This window comes from Prionailurus viverrinus, chromosome A2 (assembly GCF_022837055.1).
Source record: "Prionailurus viverrinus isolate Anna chromosome A2, UM_Priviv_1.0, whole genome shotgun sequence".
Lineage (NCBI taxonomy): Eukaryota > Metazoa > Chordata > Mammalia > Carnivora > Felidae > Prionailurus > Prionailurus viverrinus.
In genome coordinates this window covers 52,857,972-52,881,882 of record NC_062562.1, presented here as the reverse complement: position 1 = coordinate 52,881,882, position 23,911 = coordinate 52,857,972, and the positions used below count along the sequence as shown (strand labels likewise).

Genomic DNA, 23,911 nt, shown 5'->3' with positions numbered 1-23,911 from the left:
GCGGGGCTGGGGTCAAGGCACAAGGTTCAGGAGGAAACTAATAGATAATATAAGAAGGTACCATCTGACCAATAGTGATGACCTCTGTGAATTCAGTCATGATATGAATTTAGAATATGAACATCTTTTGGACAGGAACTATATTTCATTCATCACTGTAGCCCTAAGTCTAATGACTAATTTTAAGCACATATGTTGGGCTAGGCCTGTGCTAGTCAGTGGAAACACAGATGAAAAAGGCATGTCCCTTGCCCACAGGGTCTAAAATATTCAAGAAACATTGGCTAAGCTAATTTAATCATATGTGAAGTAAAGAATTTGGCCTTGCCCAAAGAGAAATCTGGCCTTTGTCCCCCAACTCCTGGGAGGTAAGAAATCTGGCCTTTGTCCCCCTACTTTTGGAAGGAAAATTCTTGGGATTTCCTGAGCAATAGGAGTGTCCCTGTTATTTGCGGTGAGAGCCCCTCAGATCACATTTGATAATATATGCTGATGAGGTGACTCACAGTAGCCCGTGGGGCCACATGGTATTAATTTGACTTTGAGGTATGGTGATACTGGAGACCAAGTTCAAACAGGTGATCAATCAGTCGAGCATAACTGTAACATGAAAACCAATAAAAACTATGAACACCAAATCTCAGATGAGTTTCCCTGATTAGCACCATGTGTACTGTCACATAAGGATGCTGAGAGGTTAATGGATCCTTAGGACAATGAAAGCTTCATGTTTGGAATCTCCCAGACTCTGCCCTGTGAATTCTTCCTTTGGTTCATTTTTGACCTGTATCCTTTCCTATAATACACCTGTGAGTATAACAGCTTTCAGTAAGTTATGTGAGTCCTTCCAGAGAACTCTTGGGAACTCTGAACTTTCTGTTGGTATCAGGAGTGAAGGCAGTCTTGTTGAAGACTGTACTCTCAGACTTTGCAGTTGGGCTGACTCCAGGTTTCATGTGACTTTAGAATTCAAAGGGATCTAGATATTATCTGATCCAACTTCATTCCGTAAGTGAGGAATTAGAGACCTAGAGATGGGGAAAGACTTACCCAAGGTCACATAATATCAGGATAGAGTAGGACGAACCCCTGAGTGTCCTAACTCCCAGCACAATGTACTTCCCACAATATCTTAGTGTAGCTTTGAATGTGAGCCTGAGCAGAGAAAAGCTTATCCTTGAGCCAGTCTGGCTTTGCTACAAGGGGATTTTTGTAGGAGCTCCTATATCTAGGAAAGCTCATTCCTTACTATGTTTCTTACCTCCCATTTTTCTTTAGAATATTTAAGTTGCAATATGTAATGTTTGCAGAGTAAGGGGCTTGTACCAAAATAGAACTAATGCTTTTTGTGGGGTGGACAATATTTTTTGGTGATTTCTTTGTTACTGAACTTTTATGCTTCAGATATCATTTCTGTATAATCTAAATTTCATTGCTAGAAGACATGTTAGTGGTTTTTTTGTTCAGTCCTTCATTTTACACATGAAGATGCTGAGACACAGAAACAGAAACAGGACGATATCTATCCCAGGTCACTTGGTGAGTCAGTGGCAAGGACAAGGCTGAACTTAGGTCTCCTCTTCATTCTAGTCCAAAATGACTTTCCTATAGAAAGCCAAGAGAGTTGTGCACACTCCTATTTATAAAAGGACTTCAGGGATCCTCAAAGAATCCCAGAACAGCCCATTTTTGTTTATCTTGCCTGGGCAGCATAAGCCTGTCCTACTCTGTATAAATTCTTTAAGCTGCAACCAGATGTTCTCTGTATTTCTCAGGAAGGAGGCTACCTGTTACTGTTCCTCCCAGGCAGGGACAAGCAACAATCTGCTGATCCATTAGCTTTACAAAATCATAAAATCTAACCACAGATCTGATATTTTTAAACCAGGAAAGTTTGTTTGTTTGTTTGTTTGTTTATTAAAATTTTTTTAAGTTTATTTATTTTTGACAGAGACAGAGTAGGAGCATGAGCTGGGAAGGGGCAGAGAGAGGGAGAGAGACACAGAATCCGAAGCAGGCTCCAGGCTCCAAGCTGTCAGCACAGAGCCTGACACAGGGCTCGAACTCACAAACTGTGAGATCATGACCTGGGCTGAAGTCATACGCTTAACCGACTAAGCCACTTAGGTGCCCCGAAAGTTTTTTTTATCACACCAAATTAAGTATAAATTTTAAATAATGGGATTATATCTCTAACAAGCAATTAATCTTTGTTCTGTTAATTACCCTATTGTAATTCTCTAGTGACTAACATTCCTGATGTACAGAAACAGATGCTTGCACCTGCCCAGAGGTTTGACACAGCATGAGCCTGCTACAGAAGGTATGAGACACCCGTAAGAGCTGATACATGATAGCATCCCACTGCAGGTGGCTACTCTCAACTTGGACACCAGAAGTAAATCTATTAGCCCAGAAACTCCCATTTATCCAACATCAGCCAGAATAGAAGTATTTTACTCAAATTTTCAGAGCTCAAAAGGTATTTAGATCTATCTAATATTATAGGTGGAGAAACTGACATCCAGAGAAAGAATTGACTTACGAATGGTCACACTGTTTTAATTTAGTCATTTCTACAGAAATATTTCTCATATATTACGTTTCTAGCTTTCTTAAACAGCATGTGGAATACTGACTTACAAGTAACTGATTCTTGATGGTTCAGGTCCATTATTTTGAATATCAATCATGCTCCTATGCTATGATTCTGTGATATTCAAATGATAAGAAGAAAATGTGGGGTAATTTGCTTCTATACCAAATAATCCAGGCTGGTTTATCCTGTTTTTCCCTCCCCCACTCCTCTTCTTTCTTACTGAAGTATTTTGAGAATCCAATTACTTGGCTTCTGTTTGCAGTATAATCCCAGTGAGGCACTGATCTTTAGGAAAGGGGGTGATGATATCAAAGCCTAAGGTCGTAGGGAACCCAAGCCCAGAGGCTGCTTACTTACTTAATAATAGCAAGTAACTTTTATTGAACACTTATGATACACTATGTATGCTATATTTTAGGTTCTTTACTTCATTTAATTCTCATAATAACCCTAGGAGAGGGGTGCCATTGTCATCTCTGCTGAGCCACATATAAGTGTCTAAGGTCACAAAGCCAGTAAATAGAGGGTCCAGGATTCAAACTTGGGTAGTTCTCTCTTTAAAGCCCATACTCTGAAATCACTATTCTATTCTACCTCTCTAATTGTCTTAAGTATGATTTTTAAAGAAAGATTTCTGAGTGATTTTCATGTACAAGTAATAAAACTTGAACCCTAGACAGGGTAGTAATTCCCACCCACCCCCCACTGCCCCAAATCACACAGCTGTTTAGGGGAACAGCTAGACTAGGATTCAGTTCTTAGATTCATTATCTCAAGTTCTTACCACTTCATTATGCAAAAATTCAGTGGGAAGAAAGTTAGGGGATATTTCTGCAAAGTGAGATATCTCCTAGATGGGACTTAACACCCTCAGTCTTGCCTTTCTTGGCCCATTCTAGAGCCACAGGACCTGAGCCACAAAAGCTTCAGTGTGGATTTCCCACCTGAGGTTTGGATTCTGTCACTGTGAATGTGATTGGTCATGAGTCACACACGATAGTCAACTGAAGAAACCTGTCTCTCTCCCTTAGAAAGGAAAGCAGATTTCTAGTTTGAGCTTTACCTTGTTACTCTCTTCCAGAATGAGGGAAGAGAATGACCCCCTCTTCTCTCTAGACCAACATATTTCTTTCTTTTTAAAATTTATTTATTTATTTTGAGAGAGAGAAAGAGAGTACAGGGGAGGAGTAGAGAGCAAGAAAGGGAGAGAGAGAATCCTAAGCAGTCTCCATGCTGTCAAGCGCACAGCCCAACATGTGGCTCAATCTCATGAATCAAGAGATCATGAGTTGGATGCTTAATGGACTGAGTCACCCAGGCACTGCTAGACCAGCAGATTTCTGATAAACACCCTTCTTTCTCTACAAAAGCAGCAGAGCCCTCATAGACAGTAAACACCTGTTGAGAGGTCAGACCCAGCACCCCCTCAGAGACCCCTCCCATTTAAAAGTGGGAGTATCCCAAGGGAAAATGGGCTATGGTTCCCCCAGAGACTTCAAGTTCAGAGAGAAGAGAGCCAATACTCCATTTCTGGACAGTTCTATAGCTGCTATTGCAGACTCCTAATGAGAAGCCTCCTCCATCTTGGAGCCACCAAAGTCTAGAGCAGTGGGCTTGGGAATGGTTCTTGGTTCTCCCATGTCTCTTCCTGCTGCTTACCTGTGGCTGCTGGGTGGTTAAGGGTCTCTGAGGGGACAGGACAGGGGTCCTGGACAGCAGCTGGTTCATCTTGCTGATGACCAGTTCGGTGATGAGTTGTCTGTCTTCCACCTGGTGTTCACCAATCAGTGGCATACTACAGTCCATGACCTGGTGGAAGATGTAGCTCAGGTTAGGAAAGAGTCTGGAAACATCAAAGGCCTGGAATAGACTTTTAGAATGAGTAGGATGTAAGGCATCAGAGATAGGTTGGGGATAAAACTTGCATTCTTATCTTGAGCTGGAAGCAAGTTCTTTTGCAGAAATAGACCTGTGTCCCCTTCTCTGGCAAACCTTTGCCTAAGGTCCTCCCCACCAAACTTTACCCAGGCAAGGGCTCAGTGAGGTTGAAAGATTGGTAGCTGAAGAAGAGAGTATGGCTCTAGGGCTCAGAGGTTTGCAGGCAGGACACATGAAGGTCACTCCCTAACTTCTAGTTAAGAGTAGGCAGTTTTCGTCTCTGAGATTTTTCACCCATGCAGTTTCTGTCTCCACACATATTCTGCCCATTAAACAACTAGATTTCTGCTTTTGCTCATGACCTGGGATTCCTTCCCTTTCACCACCATCCTGATTCTTCCTGTACCTCAATGTCTGGGTAAATGTTTTCCTCCTTTAGGAAGAGACTGCCTAACCAGGACCATAGACCCTGTAGTCCAGCTCTCATTTATGATGAGAAAACAGGCCCACCGAGAGAGGGGCCGTATGATTATCCAGGACACTACATGCCAAGCAGATCATGGAGTAGATTCTGAAGCTCACTTTGGGGTCCTGACACAAATCCTCTGCAAACACCACCAACTCCTGGCAAGGAGCCTTTACTGTTCCCAGAAAGATTGGGCAAGAAAGTGTATGAATGATTCGTACTGCTACTCACTTTCCCTTTAATATGGGAAAAGGGAGTCAGCAAAGTTGTGTTAGAGGACCAGACTGAATAAAGTATCTCTAAGCCTCAGAGAGATGCTAAGAAGAATCTCCTGCATCCAGGAGACCTAAGCTCTAGCCCAGATTGAGACACCAATTCACTCCATGGCCTTGAGCACACGCTCACGGCATTGGGCTTTAGTTTTCTCATCTACAAAATGAGACTGAACCGAATGATTCCCAAGTCCAGCTTTCTAAGACCAAGAATGGTAAATCACTACAGTGTTCCCAGAGGAACAGCATTAGACTAGAACTCCAGGAACCCAGACCTGGCATCTCTTACCCTTGATGTGGGTCAGCCTAGCTAGTTGCAAACAACAGCTTCCTACTGGTGAAGATGTTTTGCTATGCACAGCCATTGGATGTATTGTGTGGGAACCATCCCCTGGCCTCAGAGACTAAATGCGGTTCGGGCAGCCCACATAGTTCTCAAGCCAAGAGCGTGGCCTCCAGCTTTGGGGGGTGTCTCTTACTGAGATATTCCTTGGGCCAGACTTACCTCAAAAATGTAGTCTTTCCCATCTTTACCATGTACAGCTTTGACAGCACAGATATCCAGGCCACCAAACATCTCAGAGCAGGTATCCACCCACAGCTTGTACCTGGAGGTGATAGGAAGGTGTTCTGAGTCTGGGATGTTAGCTCATATCAAACCTGCTTGCTACTGCATGCTCTCCCTCCTGTCTCCAGCTCTCCCATTCCACCCCTCTCCTCCTTCCCTCCCTCTACCCCCATCAAGCACATTGCCTTCTGTAGAATGCCCTCTCACTTTGCTCTCCAGATCCCACCCATGTTTCCAGGCTCAAAGCAGGTCTCATATACTCTAGGTGGCCTTCCTTGGCTATTCCAGTACACAGTAACTGCTCCTTTCTTGGAGCTTCTACATAGTGTTCAGTCTTTATCTTCATAATTTAGCATATAACCCAGTCCTGCCTGATCTCATTACCTGGCTACTTGGGCCTTTGTGTTCTATCCTGATTAGAGGCTCCCTTTGGGCAGGAGTCACTTCTTTCACCTCTTCATCTAGGGAAGTTGGGCTGGGGGGTGGACAACTTCTCTCACTCACCTTTCTGACATGGCGATCTGCTCCAGCATTGCAGAGCCAGTGTTTGTCTTCCAGTTCCCTGAGATCGATGTCCTCCTGTAACAAGGTCCCACCAGGATAGGACAGGCAGTGAGCCGTACCAGCAAGATGGGGACATGAAACTTTCCAGAATTTTAGTTCACTGCTGCTTCCCCCACTTGCTTCTTCCCTCAGTAGCCAAGGCACCTTTCTGCTGAGCCTAGAAGCTGGCTACCTCTGCCAAACCCTGCCCTCAGTGTCCTCCTCCTCTCTATAGTCCAGCCCCCACTGCTGTGGCTCCAGGGAGGTTTCCCAGATCTTTTCCATCAGATGAACACTTACTTTCCCGAACCCCTAAAGGACGTTGCCTATACCTCACTTACAATCCTAGATCTACTTTTTACATTAGCTATTTGAGCTAAGTCTTATGTGTACAAGTCTATAAACCACTTGCAGCCTACCCACTTAGTATCTGGGCTGAGTTGGTATATACAGAGTGAATTCTATTGATCTTGGGAACACTCTCAGGGTTCCGTGGCTTCCTTACTAGCTCACTTATTTATTCATTCAACAGTTAATTTCTGACAGTCTACAGTATTAACAATGCAACTCTGGGCAAGTCAGTTAACTTCTTCAGGCTTAAGTTGCCTCATCCATCAAATGCAACTGATAGAATCAAGTCACCGACCTGTGACTTCTCTGCTGTGCCCTCTGTACCCTCTCCATCCATGAGCAGGTATTAGAGTCAACTAGTCTTGGACTAAATTGGAGGTAGATGACCTGGTTTCTGTTCTGGATTTGCTCTTAACTGGCTGGGTGACCATGGGCAAGTCACTTCACTTCTCTGAGCCTCTTATCCCTGTGTAAACACAGGTTTGTCATGAGGATCAATTGATACAGTTTTAAATGAATTGTAAAACACCAAAAATAGGCCTTCTTAATTATTAGTCCTCACTCATACAGAGTCAAGAGGAAGGGGATTGCCTAGGGGACAGAAAAGCCCTGCTCACACTACTGACAGAGCCATTCATGTGCTGCCCTTGTCACGTGCTACTGTTTGGAGACTGGATGCATGTGGCAGTCTCCACTCAGCAGTTCCCAGGAGTACCTTCTCCAGAGGTCTGGTCTCAGACACTGAGAAATCTAGACATATGGCTACTTTTCAGAGCCCTGAGGCAGCCTAGTTAGTTGACTGATATGGTAATACGAACCCCTCACATTTGTACAGTACTGACTACTTTCCAAGGCTCTTCCTCCACAACTTCCTCACCAGAGCCTCAGTGCAAACCCCTGTTGTGAGTAGGCTGACATCCTCACACCAACTTTACAGACAAGGAGATTAAGACTCAGAAAGGTTAAATGACTTGCAAGGTTATGTATCTAGTGAAATTAGACATCAGATAAAAAATCCAAGACTCTTGATTCCCTCATTGTGCTGTGCTCCCCCCATACCCCAGGCCTAGTTCAGAAAAAAACAAACAACTAACAGCTGACTGACTTGCAAAATCTGAGTAGAGACACACATAATAAAATCATAATAAAATAAGATCATAATAAAAATAGCACTGTCTTCCTAACACTGGTGGTTTACGGGTGTGTCCCTGTGACCAGGCTGAGCTCCTCAAGGGCAGGGGCAAAGAATCACTCACTTCCAGGTCCCCAGCACAGGGCCACAGTACAAATACTGTCCTGGAAACTGTGAGTAAGTAATAATGTCCCTTACACTTCACACCTTTCTCTAACAATGAGAATACAGGGCATAGATCCATACAGGCTACCTGGGACCTGGGGGAGTGTAAGGAGCACCCAGAAGCCACTCAGTGACAGCTCAACTACCTCTCAGGACTTGAAGGTCATCTGACCTCCACAGACAGATACACATTATCGCCTACTGAGAATAGAGAGGGAACAGCACCCTCTTTTCACCAAATATGGCTGTCTCTGGATCTCTAGGGTGAGAGCTAAGGGAGAAGGGAAGACTCTTAAACCTTATTGTGGCTATTACCAGGTCAATTCCTTCTGAAAACAAGGGGATAGCTAAAAGCTTGGGGAAGAGGAGCTGTGAGGACCTGAATATTCACCTAAATCACTGCCCCTTGCAAATCAAAAAGTAAGTAAATGTTTTCTAAAGTTTCTTTGGTTGCCCATCCTTCATAAATATTAGAGGATTCTCTTTTCTTATGCTTCAATGAAAATGCTTTTGGAAACCTGAACCTTAAAAAAGTGGCAACTCCTTTTAAAGATCAAGGTACTCTTGCTCCACAGTCATAAACATTTTGTATTTATGTATTTACTTTTAAAAGTAAAGGATAGGAAATCTGCTTTCCTAGGTGCCTACACATATTGATTTTTGTGCTTCTTTTAGCTACTTTTTATAATGATCTTTTAAATGATCTTGTCTTACATTGTGTACAGTTTTAAAACAACCCTAAATTCCTTTCTGAAGCAGTAAGATTTTAAATAAAAAATTATAAACTTTTTTTTAAATTTTTTTTTCAACGTTTATTTATTTTTGGGACAGAGAGAGACAGAGCATGAACGGGGGAGGGGCAGAGAGAGAGGGAGACACAGAATCGGAAACAGGCTCCAGGCTCTGAGCCATCAGCCCAGAGCCTGACGCGGGGCTCGAACTCACTGACCGCGAGATCGTGACCTGGCTCAAGTCGGACGCTTAACCGACTGCGCCACCCAGGCGCCCCAAAAATTATAAACTTTTAAAAAGCAGTAATCTAGTCCAAACAACTAAAAAAGATTCTGTGCTTCAGTCCTGTACAAGGGCTCTTCCCTGAGTACTTACTGGCTGCCTACTCTGTGCCTGCTGCTACACAAGCTGATGGGGTTGCAGAGATGGTTCCACTGTCCCTCCCCAGGGAGTTCAGAGGAGGGTGACAGGAATTCCTGTGTGTGAAGAGAGCTAAGCTAGAGGTGTGTGCAGCATTATGAGAAGAAGGGGGTGTAGGGAAGGGCTCCTAACTAATTCCAGGGGTGGGGAGTACAAACACTGAAGGGAGATAATGATGGAAGAACAGTGGAAATGGCTGGGCGAGGGAAAGGGAAGCTGCTCAACCTTAAAGTCTGCTCAAGTGCTGAGCAGCAAAGTCAAATCCAGGTTATAATGTCCTTGTTTGTAAAGGAAATACTATGCTATATTTATTAAAAAGTGAGAGGCTAATATTTCCAAAATTGGAATTATAATAAGCTATTTGCATTCTTATGTATATTATAGAAGATCAGGTCATCCTGAAATCTTTCTTTCTCTAAATTCAAATGGAGGAAACTTTTAACTTTCCATTCTGGCAAATGGACACAGTCATGTGGAGAAGTCATCTCTTCTCATAACCAATAAGCTTTTAATGCTCTGTAGTGTTTTCAGGGCTATATATTTTTATTAGGAGTGTCTTAACCTTTTCTGAGTTCTGGCAGCCTGGTGAAATCTATGGATTCCTTTCAATGTATAGAAAGGAATCCTTTATGTCTAAAGGAGCTAGAAAAGGAATAGCAAATAAAGCCTAAAAAGAGAGAGAGAGAGAGAGAGAGAGAGAGAGAGAGAGAGAGCAGAAGAAGGGAAATAATAGAGATTAGGGCAGAAATAAATGATACAGAAACAAACAAAAAACAGATCAAATCAATGAAATTAAGAGTTGGTTCTTTGAAAGAATTAATATAATTGATAAACCCCTACCCAGACTTAAAAAGAAAAGAGAAAGCACCCAAATAAATAAAATCATGAGTGAAGGAGGGACAGATCACAACCAGCACCACAAAAATACAATTATAAGAGAATATTATGAGAGGCGCCTGGGTGGCTCAATCGGTTAAGTGTCCAACTCTTGATTTTGGCTGAGGGTTCAAGCCCCGCATCAGACTCTGCTGAGAGCACGGAGCCTACTTTGGATCCTCTCTCTCCCTCTCTTTCTGCCCCTCTCCTGCTCATGCTCTCTCTCACTCAAAATAAATAAACTTCAGAAAAAAAAAGTGGAATATTATGAAAAATTATATCCCAACAAACTGGGCAATCTGGAAGAAATGGAAAAATTCCTAGAAACATACAAACTATCAAAACTGAAACAGGAAGAAATAGAAAACTTTAACAGATTCATAATAAAGTTAATCAATAATCAAAAATCTCCTAAGAAACAAAAGTCCAGGGCCAGATGGCTTCCCAGAGGAATTCTACCAGACATTTAAAGAAGAGTTAATACCTAATCTTCTCAAACTATTCCAAAAAATAGAAATGGAAGGAAAACTTCCAAATTCATTCTATGAGGCCAGCATTACCTTGATTTCAAAACCAGACAAAGATCCCACTGAAAAGGAGAACTACAAGCCAATATCCCTGATGAATATGGATGCAACAATTCTCAAGAAGATATTAGCAAATCAAATCCAACAGTACATTAAAAGAATTATTCACCACAACCAAGTAGGATTTATTCCTGGGCTGTAGGGCTGGTTCAATATTCACAAATCAATCAATATGATATGCTACATTAATAAAAGAAAGGATAAGAACCATGTGATCTCTCAATAAATGCAGAAAAAGCACTTGAGAAAATACAGCATCCATTCTTGATTAAAAAAAAAACCCTCAACAAAGTACCTCAACATCATAAAAGCCATATAAGAAAGACCTGCAGCTAATATCATCTCAATAGGGAAAAACTGAGAGCTTTTCCTCTATGGTCAGGAACAAGACAGGGATGTCCATTCTCACTATTATTATTTAACATAATACTGGAAGTCTTAGCCTCAGCAATCAGATAACAAAAAGAAATAAAAGGCCTCCAAATTGGCAAGAAAGAAGTCAAACTTTCACTATTTGTAGATGACATGATACTCTAGGTAGAAAACCTGACACAGTCCATGAAAAACTTGCTAGAACTAATACATGAATTCAGCAAAGTTGCAGAATATAAAGTCAATGTACAGAAACCTGTTGCATTTCTAAACACCAATAATGAAATAGCAGAAAAAGAAATCAAGGAATTGATCATTGCATCAAAAACAATTATATACCTAGGAATAAACCTAACCAAAGAGGTAAAAGATCTGTACTCTGAAAACCATAGAACACTTACGAAAGAAATTGAAGGTGACAAAAAGAAATGGGAAAAAATTCCATGCTTACGGATTGGAAGAACAAACATTGTTAAAATGTCTATACTGCCCAAAGCAGTCTACACATTTAATGTAATCCCTATCAAAATACCACCAGCATTTTTCACAGAATTAGAATGAACAGTCCTAAAATTTGTATGGAACAACAAAAGACCTCAAATAGCCAAAGCAATCCTGAAAAAGAAAAGCAAAGTTGAAGGCATCATGATTGTGGACTTTAAGCTATATTACAAAGCTGTAGTCATCAAGACAGTAAGTTACTGGCAAAAAAACAGACACATAGATCAATGGAACAGAATAGAAAACCCAGAAATGGACCCACAGTTATATGGTTAACTAATCTTCAACAAAGCAGGAAAAAATATCCCATAGAAAAAAGACAGTGTCTTCAACAAAGGGTGTTGGGAAAAATGGATGGCAACATGTAAAAGAATGAAACTGGACCACTTTCTTACATCACACACAAAAATAAATTCAAAATGGATAAAAGATCTAAATCTGAGACAGGAAACCATCAAAATCCCAGAGGAGAACACAGGGAGCAACCTCTTTGACCTTGGCCAGGGCAACTTCTTACTAGACATGTCACCAGAGGCAAGGGAAACAAAAGCAAAAATGAACTTTTGGGACCGCATCAAAATAAAAAGCTTCTGCATGGCAAAGGAAAGAATCAACAACATTAAAAGGCAGGCTGTGGAATGAGAGAAGAAATTTGCAAGTGACATATCTAATAAAGGGTTAGTATCCAAAATATATAAAGAACTTAACAAATTCAACATTCAAAAAACAAATAATCCAGTGAAGAAATGGGCAGAAGGCATTAATAGATACTTTTCTAAAGAAGACATCCAGATAGCTAATAGACACATGAAAAGATGCTCAACATCACTCACCATCAGGGAAATACAAATCAAAACCACGATGAGATACCACCTCACACCTGTCAGAATGGCTAAAATGAACAACACAAGGAACAACAAATGTTGCTAAAGATGCAGAGAAAGGGGAAGTCTCTTACATTGTTGGTGGGAATGAAAACTGATGAAGCCATTCTGGAAAAGAGTATGGAAGTTCTTCAAAAAGTTAAAGATAGAACTAACCTATGATCCAGCAACTGAACTTCTAGGTGTTTGCCCAAAGGATACAAAAATGCAGATTTGAAGGGATACATGTACCCCAATGTTTATAGCAACATAAGAGCTCAAATGTCCATCGACTGATGAATAGATAAAGAAGATGTGGTATGTACACACACACACACACACACACACACACACACACACACACACAGGAATATTACTCAGCCATCAAAAAGAATGAAATCTCAGGGTGCCTGGGTAGCTCAGTTGGTTAAGGGTAAGTGTCTGACTTCGGCGCAGGTCATGATCTCACGGTCCATGAGTTCGAGCCCCACATCAGGCTCTGTGCCAATAGCTCAGAGTCTGGAGCGTGCTTCAGATTCTGTGTCTCTCTCTCTCTCTCTGCTCCTACCCCATTCACACTGTGTCTCTCTCTCAAAATTAAAATAAAAAAAAGAAAGAATGAAATCTTGCCATTTGCAATGACATGGATGGAGCTAGAGTGTATTATACTAAGAAATAAGTCAATTAGAGAAAGACAAATACGATATAATTTCACTCCTGTGTGAAATTTAGGAAACAACATAGATGAATATATGGGAAGGGGAAAAAAAAAGAGAGAGGGAGGCAAACTATAAAACACTCTTAACAAAAAAGAACAAATTGAGGGTTGATGGAGGGAGTTGAGTGGGAGATGGGCTATGTGGGTGATGGGTATTAAGGAGGGCACTTGTTATGATGAGTACTGGGTGTTATATGTAAGTGATGAATCACTAAATTCTGCTCCTGAAACCAACATTATACTATATGTGAATGAACTAGAAGGTAAACAAAAATCTGGGGAAAAAAAACCCAAAATCTCTGTGATTACCTTTAGTGACAAGGTCACATGTGCTGTTACTACTACTGTAGCCTGTTGTCTTGGTTTATAACTGAGGAGATGCCAAATTTCACTTAGAGGCTAGTGAAAATAAATATTAATTTTATTTCTCATCTTAGTTCATGGGCCCTCCTCTGACATGGAAGGAACTCAGGCTAGGAGTCCCTGACTTGTATGGCACTCTCTTTCTGTTCTCTGCCTTTTGGGCCAGATGAGGTTAAACTGAGAGTTGACTGCTACCTGGAGCCTCAGATTTTCCACTGGGCTGAGGAGAAATTGAAGAGTATGTGCTGAGACCCCAACCCCACTCACATATAAGCCTTGTAGTTGTTGCCTATCTTCTGGACCCGGATATCATACTTGGCATCAATAAAAGGCTCTGCTGTGGCATAGGTCTGGGTGAGAGCCACCACACTAGCAATGTCCTGGAAGTCGTAGTGGTTTTCCACTTTGACCTAATGTTGAAGCAAGGCAGAGAGGGAGAAAAGGAGACACACAAATGCAGATACTGAGAATCACAAGAACCCTGAGCTAAACCCATCAAGATGTTGCTCATCCAGATGCAAACCTGGATGCCACATCTCCAGAGGAAGCCCTTCCTCTCTAGCTTCCCCTCCTAGAACTCAGGACCCACACTTGCTACAAAGGGCCCAAGGCCCAAGCCTGTACTCTGTTTGTTGGAAAAGGTCTGTTTGGGTAACACTCATGCCTTCAGAGGGGCCAAATCACCTCCTTGGAAAGAATTCATAGAGAAAGGAGGCAGAACAGTCCATAACCAGGCTCTCTGAAAATTATCCTTCTTGGCCTCAACCCCAAAGTGCAGCAAACCCTGGCCTTACCTTGCCCATGCCTGAGTGAGCATGGCCAATCTTCACCACCACAGGGAATGTAGGCAGTGTCAGCTGAAAGCAGAGGAGAAAGGAATGAACTGGTCAGAGTGTGCCTCACTCTCTGTGGAATCTTACAAGTATTTTTCTTGGTAATACCCTTGGAAGGGCCCTTTAAAGTACCAGCCCAACATACTTGGTTGACAAATTAAAAAACTGAGGCCCATAGAGTGACAGTGACTTGCCCCTCTCTGCCACTGAGTACTCTTTACATCTTTAAAATTCATTGCTTCAACCTTCTCTGCATTAGACAAACTCTGGGCAGGACCTGTACTTAGCCAAAGAGAAGTAAAAATAAATAAATAAATAAATAAATAAATAAATAAATAATCTTTGAAAGGGTGAATTTTGCTGTATGTAAGTTGTATTTTATTTTATTTTTTAATTTTTTTAACGTTTATTTATCTTTGAGACAGAGAAAGACAGAGCATGAATGGGAGAGGGTCAGAGAGAGGGAGACACAGAATCTGAAACAGGCTCCAGGCTCTGAGCTGTCAGCACAGAGCCCGACGTGGGGCTCGAACTCACGGACCGCGAGATCATGACCTGAGCCGAAGTCAGCTGCTTAACCGACTGAGCCACCCAGGCGCCCCTGTAAGTTGTATTTTAATAAACCTGAATTTGAAAAGAAACATACCGGGGCTACTGGGTGGCTCAGTTAGTTAAGCGTCCAACTCCAGCTCAGGCCATGATCTCATGGTTCATGAGTTCAAGCCCCTCATCAGTCTCTCTGCTGTCAGGACAGAGCCCACTTAGGATCATCTGTCCCCCTCTCTCTCTGCCCCTTCCCCAATTGCTCACTCTCTCTCTCAAAACTAAAAAAGTAAACAAAAAAAAAAAGAAAGAAATGTATCTTTGTGGTTTTTTAAAAAAATTTTTTTAATGTCTATTTATTCTTGAGAGAGAGAGAGAGAGAGAGCACTAGCAGGAGAGAGGCACAAAGAAAGGGAGACACAGAATCTGAAGCAGGCTCCAGGCTCCAAGCTATCAGCACAGAGCCCAACGTGGGGCTCTGACTCACTAACTGGGAGATCATGACCTGAGCTGATTAGCTTAACCCTCTGAGCCACCCAGGTGCCCCAAGAACAGTATCTTTGGAATCTTAATGTCCCTTTTGTCATGTACCTTTTAGTACCCCTCCCTCCCCCTTCAAACCTCCAGCTTTCCTGTACTGAACCTGGCTTTTCTCCCTCTCTTTCACACTGTCTGCACTGCTCATCAACACCCCAAACTCACCACCAAACACAGCTTAGTATGCTAAGGTCTCTTTCTGCCCAGTTTGGAGTTCGGAAGAGAGCTGACATAAGAATTCAACATGTCTATCTTTTGAAAGACATCCTTAAACTCTATCTTGAAGTAGCCATATTTTAACAGAGGGACAACAGAAACTTAAAAGGAGAACTACCCTCCAAAGGCAGGATTTCAAGTGGTTACAAAGTGAGGACAGAGGAAGTACCATGTTGGAGGGCTTCCTGCATATATCAGGAGACTTGCATTCTAGTCCTCTTTGCTACTAGCTTTCTGAAAGTCACTTTACCTCACTGAGACTCTGTCTTCACATCTGCCAAATGAAGAGACTGGAGTGGATGCTTTTTGGGGTCCGTCCAATAATAAATACGTCAGGCTCTATCCTGGTCTGGGTGTTATATGAAGAACCAACCTGGTCACCAGATCTCATCTTTCTCAGTCAGACTCAGCTCTCCTTCAATTTACTTCTTTTCAAACATCATTTCCACATCAAAATGAGAAGTCTTCAGAAAAAATTAAAGTTGACTCTGATGAAAAGTCAGATTCCCATGGGAATCCTAAGTGTGACGAGATACTGGGAGTACCTGATCTGAGGATTTCAGGGTTCCTAGATGAGGCCGGTTGAAGCTGGGGCAAAAGGGCCTTGGAAAGATGTAGTTCAAGCCAATTTTATGGAGAAGAAAGCGAGGTCCAGAGAGGCAAAGGCTGCAAAGCTACCTTGTGACACAATCGGAACCCAACCTCCTACCTTCTAGTCCAGCACTGTGTGGAAACATCCTGCAATAATCTCATGTATCTCTTTCTATTTGGAGACTTGGAGCATTGTGCTCTGTCAAACATAGAGGGCATGGTTCTGGTTGAAGCGACCCCATGTACCTTGCTTCTTTGTTTTCTAAGCTGCTCCACCTTCTATGACAAGACACAGTCTCTCCAGCGAGTAATGACAGAATATAGCAATCAGTGTGGCCTACGGTCTGGAGAGGACTTTGAGGTCCCAGGTTTGCCCTGAGTGTTGGGATACCCTGTGCTTTGAGCCCCCACCAAGAGCACTGTCCTCAGCCATCTGCAGAGTCTGAGGCTCTGGACATGGGAAAAGGTTTCTAAAAGCACTGGCTGCTTTCTCTGACATCTCGCCCCACCCCCCAGCCAACAGAGCCAAGACACACACACACACCCCAACTTTCTCTGTCCTATTCCATTACTGTTTGCTGTTGCTTTGGAGCCTCATAAATAGGGCATTGAAAACACTTCCTGCAGCTGAAAGAAGCCCTGAGTAGCTTGTCTCATTCCCAGTGTGCAGCTCAGCAAGGGGTCCGTCCTCTCTGTCACTGTCTCTTTTGCCTGTTGTAATTCCGTCTGCCTCTCTCTGACTCTGCCTGTCTCACTTTCTGTTTGTGCTCTCCTCACCCTTGTTCCTTCAGCTTGAATCACAGCCCCTCTGTCTTTCTGCCCTCATGCATTTGTCTTTGTTGCGCTTTCTGTCTTTCTGCCTTGACACCATCCCCTTTCCCAGTGCCTTCCCTCTACTTCTATAAGGCTTAATTGCTTAGGCAGGGAAATAGAGGCTAAGGGCCTCTCTCCTGGCTTCCCTCTTCATCTTACTGAGCCTGCCAGTCAGGAGGGCTGCGGGTCCTGCAGCCGTGGGTGGCCTACAGCCAAAGGAGGGAGGAGCCCATCCGGGCGGGATTGGCCCTAGGTCCACCTCAAAAAGCCTGGGGCAAGGGGCACGACGCGTTCTGGATGAACCCTGGAGGGCCTGTTTGGTCCGACAGACCCCACAGGCTCAGCAGGGATTTGCGGTGTCATGCCCCGGAGCCCCCGGACCGCGCCGAGCTGGGCGCTGTTGCTGCGGCTGCTGGCACTGCTGCGGCCGCCAGGGATGAGCGAGGCGTGCAGCTGCGCCCCTGCGCACCCCCAGCAGCACGTCTGCCACTCAGCGCTCGGTGAGTCCCGGAGGCCTGTGAGGTCCACAGCGGGGGGTGGTTGTGTGGGGTTGGTATGGGGCCAAGCTGCAAACCTGTAGTCTGCAGGGAGAGGGAGGAGATCAAATACTGCACCAGTTGCCTCCTATTGGGGCTGATGGGTGGGGCAGGGCCGGTGCCATAGCAACCTTGCAAGTTGCAAGGAAATGAAAGACAGTCTAAGGGACCCCTATAGCGACCCCCTCACCCCTGCCTACTGAAATTATGGAGTGTCGTTGAAGAACAATGACAAGAGCTATGCAGTGATTATTCTGAACTACTGGATGCAGGGAAGGGGAGCCAGGAGCCAGGGGATTGGGCTTTCATTATAAACATCCACTGTTTCCAAGCCTATAACTGATGTTGTCTCCAGGCCGCCCCCCAAACCCCAAGACACACCTTTTGCCCTTTTTCTCTTTCCTCTGCCTGGAATGCCCTTCCCCCACACCCTTAAATTCCCGGCAAACTCCCATTTATCCTTCAAGTTCTTACTCAGGTATCTCTCCTCTGAAGACTTTTGGACTCCTTGGTGCTACCACAGTATCTCTTACATTTTTTGTGTTCCCACCATGCTGTGCTGTTGTTCTTTGTAAGTGTTCTATACTAGACCAAGAGTCCTGCAGGATAGGTGATGCTTAATCATGTTTACAGACCTAGTACCTAGCGTTGGGCCAGGCACAGAGGAAGAACTTTACAGCCAGTTTTTGATTAATGCCCACATGGCAAGAGACAAACTGTGCAGGGTCAGAACATATTTATTAATTCAATAAACATTTACTAATGTCAGCTCTGCGTGGGCTCTATTGAGGCCTCAGGCTACATAGGTAGAAGACTGCAAACTCAAGGGGCATCTCCTCCCTCCTCTACCCTGGCACCTACCTTCAACCCACTGCAATCTGGGCTATGGAAAACTAGTCTCTCAAAACTAGCAGGTAAACTCTAAAGATTGTAGGACCCAGCAGGCCTGAGGGATTTGGAACTTTCAGTAACTGCAGAGGAATTGTTTTTGGGCCCCCACTCTTACACAAAATGGTCCCCCTCACAACCCAATGAGACCTAAACCCAGAATTCCCTTATAAAATTCTCCAGAGGCCTCAGGTCATTCAGATACCAGGTGGACTACTCCCACAGGTTGCTGAAGGTCCCCTCTCTTCTCTTTTTATGCAGCCATACGGGCCAAAATCTCCAGTGAGAAGGTAGTTCCTGCCAGTGCAGACCCCACTGACACTCAAAAAATGATCCGGTATGAAATCAAACAGATAAAGGTACATGGGGACAGGACAGGGCATTAACCTCCTTGGGCTGCTGGGAGGAGTGGGGTCTGTCTACTGGGAGTTGGGCTGGTAGGTCAGGCAACTGGCTCATTGATCCTGGGGTATTGATGCTGGAGTGGAAGTGGTTGATGTGTTGGGAGCAGGGCCCACAGACCCTCAGTGTCCATCTAGTCCTATAGCTGTCTATCCTGGAGGTATTCTCACTGGAATAAACCAAGGTTTAGATTTTTCCTAAGAGAGAAGCTGGGCTACCAAATTCTGAACTAGACTTTTGCCTAATGTTTTTAGATTGAGAAATGAGAGGTTTTTCCTGTTAAGATATAAAGTATACTCCCTGACCCAATACTGCTTTTTTTTTTTTTTTTTTTTTGGTAATTGCCTTTCAGATGTTTAAAGGGTTTGAGAAAGTCAAGGATGTTCAGTATATCTATACACCTTTTGATTCCTCTCTCTGTGGTGTAAAACTAGAAGCTAACAGCCAGAAGCAATATCTCTTGACTGGTAAGTTAAAGACCAACAAGCAACCCTAACAGTCTCTGTCCTAAGGAAGGCAGCCAAGGAAGAGTCTGGGCTGTCCTTGGGCAGCAAGCTGAGCCAGGTGGCATTTTCTTGGGCATAAAACAGAGTTTTGTTACTAAGAGGCAGCCTCGGAGTTGGGAGGAGCCGTGTTAACCTTCCTTTCAATGCAAGAGTCTTCACTACACTGATCTTGGCTACTGCTTCACTATTTTAAGGACAGACTGCTCTCCCAGCCTAGGGAAGCTGGTTCTATTTTTAAGCAGTTTTAATTGGTATAAGGTTTTTGACACCTTGAGCCAAAAATCTGCCTCTTTGAAACTGCCCTTTGTGGGTTCAGCTATGCCCTCTGCTCTATGATGATCCTTTAGAGGCCGGAGGACCATGGATACAAATACTCTAGCTCCAGGCTTGCTGGCTGTGGTTCCAAGACCCCTTCCTATCCTGGACACCTTCTCAAATGGGATATAGCCTGTCCCTCCTCTAGCACAGGACCGTAAACTGGACACTGCACTACAGGTGATGTCTTGGTTTCACAGAGTAAACGAGGATTGTGCCTGTGCAACCTCACCCCCCAACACACATATGACAGTTATTACAGTAACTTTAGATAGCCATATTGGGTCATGCTCTTGGCTCATAATGTGCCTCTGTGGCTAACTCACATCACAGGCCATATTCTAGGGGTACAGTAAATCACAGGTCTTAACAGGAGCCTTGAATCTAACATAATTGTGAACTCTAGGAACTCGGGCCCAGGCAGGTCTCCATATCCAATTGGTTGGGACATAACAGTCAAGGAACCACTCAAGAATATGACTCCATAAGTGAATGAATGCAATATTACATTATGCTGTGAGTTCAAGGAAAATAGGTATTTGTGTGGTTGCAAACAATTAGGGAAGCTAATTGTTGGTGGGACCTAACTTTCCCCTAAAGGATGAAAAATATTTGAAAAGAAGGCAAGGAAAAGAAAAACACAGCAGTTGGGGAGAACAGGAGGACTTTACATTATCTGTCCATCCATTCAGCAATAATGACCACCTACTCGCTGCCAGGCCTTGGGCAGGAGGGCCAAGACTCAGTGATAAGTCACAGTCCCCAAAGAGTTCACAGTCCAGGCTTGGCTCTTGAGAAGTCATAGCCTCTGGAGGCCACACTGGTAGGGGCTCCCCAGATCTAAGGATGTGGAATTGTGTTAATCTGGGGGCCTCTGGATGGGAGAGACAGAGGCAGGGCATGCCACTGAGCCCTTTAGGTCCCAGGACTAGCAGATGAGGCTACCTCATTTCTTCCATGTGCCCTGCCTCTGCCAGGCACTGTGGTGCATCAAGGGGAGGAGACATGCCCTCTTCTCTCAAAAATGTCAGGTCTAACTGAGAGTGGGGATAAAAAAACCCACAAGTCTGCTGAAGAATCATCAGTGGTACCTAAGCTCTTCAGGAGAAAGCACAAGCTCTTTTGCCTAATGTTGAAAGCCCTTATGATCAGAACACGCCGACCTCTCCAGCTTTGTCTCCTGCCGTGTGTGAGTGACAGTTCCCAGACCCTCATTTCCCCCCAGAGCTGAACTAAACTACTTGCAGTTGCAGAAGGTGTTCTTCTGGGCTGCACCCCGCCACCCTGCACAGTGTAGTCCCAATGTCCAGAAGTCCTTTCCCTTTCGTGTCTTGCAAGTGAACTTCTATCCATCCCTTCAAGGCTCCACAGAAGCATCATCTCCTCTGAGACACCTTCCTTGTCCCCATCTCCTTCCACAGACAGAGATAATTATGCTTTGTTTCATTCTTGTACTGTATCTTGTATATAATCACACAGCAGTGTAATTTTTACCTACTTATCTGTCTGCCCTACTGCTTATTAAGCTCCTTGGGGGCAGAGATTCTGTCATATTTATTTCTGTATTTCTAGTACCACGTCATAGTAGTTGCTCAGTGAGTAAATGAATGACTGAAGTTCTAAGAGAGGTGTGAGTGAGCGTGGCCAGAGATGGCTAGGAGGATGAGGTGGTACTGAAAACAGTCTTTGGAAGATAGGAAAAAGTTTGATAAGTAAAGAGGGGGAATTTTCCTATGGGGAAGGAGAAAGACTCACCAAGAAAAGCTTCAACAGGGCAAGAGATTAGGTTGTGTAGTTATTGGGAAGGGTTGGAAAGAGGAAGGGACCTATTATTTATGGAACCTTCTGTGGACCCAAGCTGTGCTGGGAACTTTACAGATATTCTCTCATTTAATCTTGACAACAAATTATTACTTTCATGTTCCAGCTGAGAAGTTATATGACTTTCTTAAGGTCATAGCTCTAAATGAGAGAAAAGAAGGGGTTTACATCAAGCGTCTGACCTTAAAGCCCATGTTTTTCTCTCTGTACCATGCTAAGGAAAAAGTCTTCATCCCACAACTCTCTCTCATACAAATATAGTCTGCTAATATCTTCGATGTAAAAATTATAGAGGTTTTTTTTGGTTCTTTCATTGAGTCCCAAGTCAACACTGCCATCAAAAAGCCATTGAAGAGTCTGCAATGACAGTATCTTTGAGGACCTGGGCTCCTGGTCTCCATGAATAGATTCCTCATGCTAGGTTTTCCTCCATTCCCCTTGAAGGTCAGATCCTCAGTGATGGAAAAGTCTTCATCCATCTGTGTAACTACATCGAACCTTGGGAAAACCTGTCCTTTTTGCAGAGAGAAAGTCTGAATCACCACTACCATCTGAACTGTGGCTGCCAAGTAAGGGAATGTCCATTTCCAAGGTCTTTTGGGGACAGGGGGTGGTCTGAGCCTTGCAGTCTCACTCTTCATGTATTCCTTCCTTTGTGTATGCATTTATTCACTTACCATACTATATTTGAAATCTGCCATGGATCAGTCACTGTATGAAGTTGGGGATGGGAAAGCAAGATGGTCCATAGTCCATGATCTCAAAGTACTTACATTTTGGCTAGGAAGGTAGCCATCATATAAAGTTTGAGATAATATAGCTATAATTTAATGAAAGTCTACTTTTGCCAGGCTTTATAATAGTCTATTTATTTAAAATGTTCAATTTAGTCTTTATAACAAATTTATGAAGAATTAAGATTTCCATTTTAAGGTGAAGAAATTAATGCTTTAAGAAGTGAAGTGATTTGCTCAAGGTCAGTGGTAAAGACTGTTAGGCCTGTCTGACTCCAGAAACATCATTAGACAGGAAATGCTAGGGCGCCTGCCTGGGTGGCTCAGTCGGTTAAGCATCCAACTTCAGCTCAGGTCATGACCTCATAGCTCATGAGTTCGAGCCCTGCATTGGGTTCTGTGCTGACAGCTCGGAGCCTGGAGCCTGCTTTGGATTCTGTGTCTCCCTCTCTCTCTGTTTCTCCCCCACTTGTGCTCTCTCTTTCTCTCAAAAATAAAGATTAAAAAAAAAAGCCAGACAGGCAATGCTATATATTAGGAGCATAAGGGATGGGGAGCTCAGGAGGAAGGGGACTAGGGGACTAGGAAAAGCTTTATAAGTCAGGGGCATTTGAGCTGGGTTGTACAGATAATGTAGGAGTCTGAAAGGCAATAATGGAAAAAGGACGCTCTACTCACATTGATGTTATGTGGTATGACCCTAGATTACCACCTGCTATACAGTGCCCTGTACCATCTCCGCCCCCAATGAGTGCCTCTGGACAGACTGGCTGTTGGAACGGAAGCTCTATGGGTACCAGGCCCAGCATTATATCTGCATGAAGCATGTCGATGGCACCTGCAGCTGGTACCAGGGCCGCCTGCCCCTCAGGAAGGAGTTTGTTGACATCATCCAGCCCTAGTATGGGCCAATGACCACCACTTTCCTTCAAGAGTCCTGAAGCCTAAGCCAGTTCTCCTTCCCTGTGGAGCTCTGGCTGTCACCACCTGTTTCATCACTGCCAGCCAATGGGAAGTACCAAGTAGATGATGTGGCTAGTGTTAGGGCAGGGATGGGGCTTGTTACAACTTGTATCCAAACACCATCCCAGAACCTGTCAAAGGCCAGGAAAAGTCACTTGACTTTTCTAGCCTGCCATTAGCCCATCTCCCCTGCTTCCCAAACCCTTTCAGTCTAGCTAAGCCCTGCTACTGAAGTTTTGATTCTGGCTTAGTTTGTTTTCTATAGCCAGAACTATTCACTTTTCTCCTTGGGAGAATGTGTTTTCTCTTACTGTAACTGATCTGATAAGGGAGAAATGGTGATTATTATACATATGAGATGATGTGGCCTTGTGATGTACAATACCAGAAGGTGGGCTGACAGAATCAGAAACAAGCTGATTTGGAGGAGTGAAAAGAACAATACACTACGGCTGTATGTCCTCTACTCATGTCCCACTCATCCTAATCCTCTCATATACTTTCATCTGTTTGGGGGAGAGACTTGAGGGGTGCAGAGTCATTCATGGGGAGACCTGCAGTGGCCTAACCTTCCTCCACATGCTGTAATTCCCCTCTACGTCATTCCTGGCAGAGGATCTGGCCCAGTTAGCATACCTCTGTGGACAAGAATAGACTTAGGTATTACCTCTCCAGGTTAATTATCCTTAATGCCTTCAACTGATGTGCATAAAGCTTCTGTTTCTTCTCTACTCAATTACTAATGTTTTCATTCCTAATTCAGAATTTTTTTAAGCCAAAAAAAAAAAAGCCTTTCTCTTGTAGAGA

At 43.6% G+C, this 23,911-nt stretch overlaps 2 protein-coding genes across 3 annotated transcripts in view; one reads left to right on the top strand and one right to left on the bottom strand.

Moving 5' to 3' along the window:
- The window catches only part of SYN2 (synapsin II), a 197,562-nt gene that overhangs the window by 17,720 nt on the left and 155,931 nt on the right, over nucleotides 1-23,911 (bottom strand). For both annotated transcript variants that reach the window (XM_047850454.1, XM_047850456.1), the window contains exons 6-10: nucleotides 14,201-14,263; nucleotides 13,674-13,816; nucleotides 6,288-6,362; nucleotides 5,721-5,823; nucleotides 4,259-4,408 (exon numbers count right to left, since the gene is read on the bottom strand). In XM_047850454.1, coding sequence (XP_047706410.1) covers nucleotides 4,259-4,408; nucleotides 5,721-5,823; nucleotides 6,288-6,362; nucleotides 13,674-13,816; nucleotides 14,201-14,263 — 534 coding nt within the window. The remainder of the gene's footprint in view (nucleotides 1-4,258; nucleotides 4,409-5,720; nucleotides 5,824-6,287; nucleotides 6,363-13,673; nucleotides 13,817-14,200; nucleotides 14,264-23,911) is intronic.
- TIMP4 (TIMP metallopeptidase inhibitor 4) lies at nucleotides 17,225-23,758 on the top strand. The gene is made up of 5 exons (XM_047850457.1): nucleotides 17,225-17,439; nucleotides 18,625-18,722; nucleotides 19,118-19,232; nucleotides 21,852-21,976; nucleotides 22,846-23,758. Exons 1-5 carry the CDS (start codon nucleotides 17,301-17,303, stop codon nucleotides 23,041-23,043), a joined length of 675 nt encoding a protein of 224 aa, XP_047706413.1. The 5' UTR covers nucleotides 17,225-17,300; the 3' UTR covers nucleotides 23,044-23,758.

Coding starts and splice junctions, on each gene's coding strand:
- TIMP4 (XM_047850457.1), top strand. CDS start 17,301: ATGCCCCGGAGCCCCCGGACCGCGCCGAGCTGGGCGCTGTTGCTGCGG. Junction 18,723..19,117: donor ATGAAATCAAACAGATAAAG/GTACATGGGGAC, acceptor ATTGCCTTTCAG/ATGTTTAAAGGGTTTGAGAA. Junction 19,233..21,851: donor GAAGCAATATCTCTTGACTG/GTAAGTTAAAGA, acceptor TTCCCCTTGAAG/GTCAGATCCTCAGTGATGGA.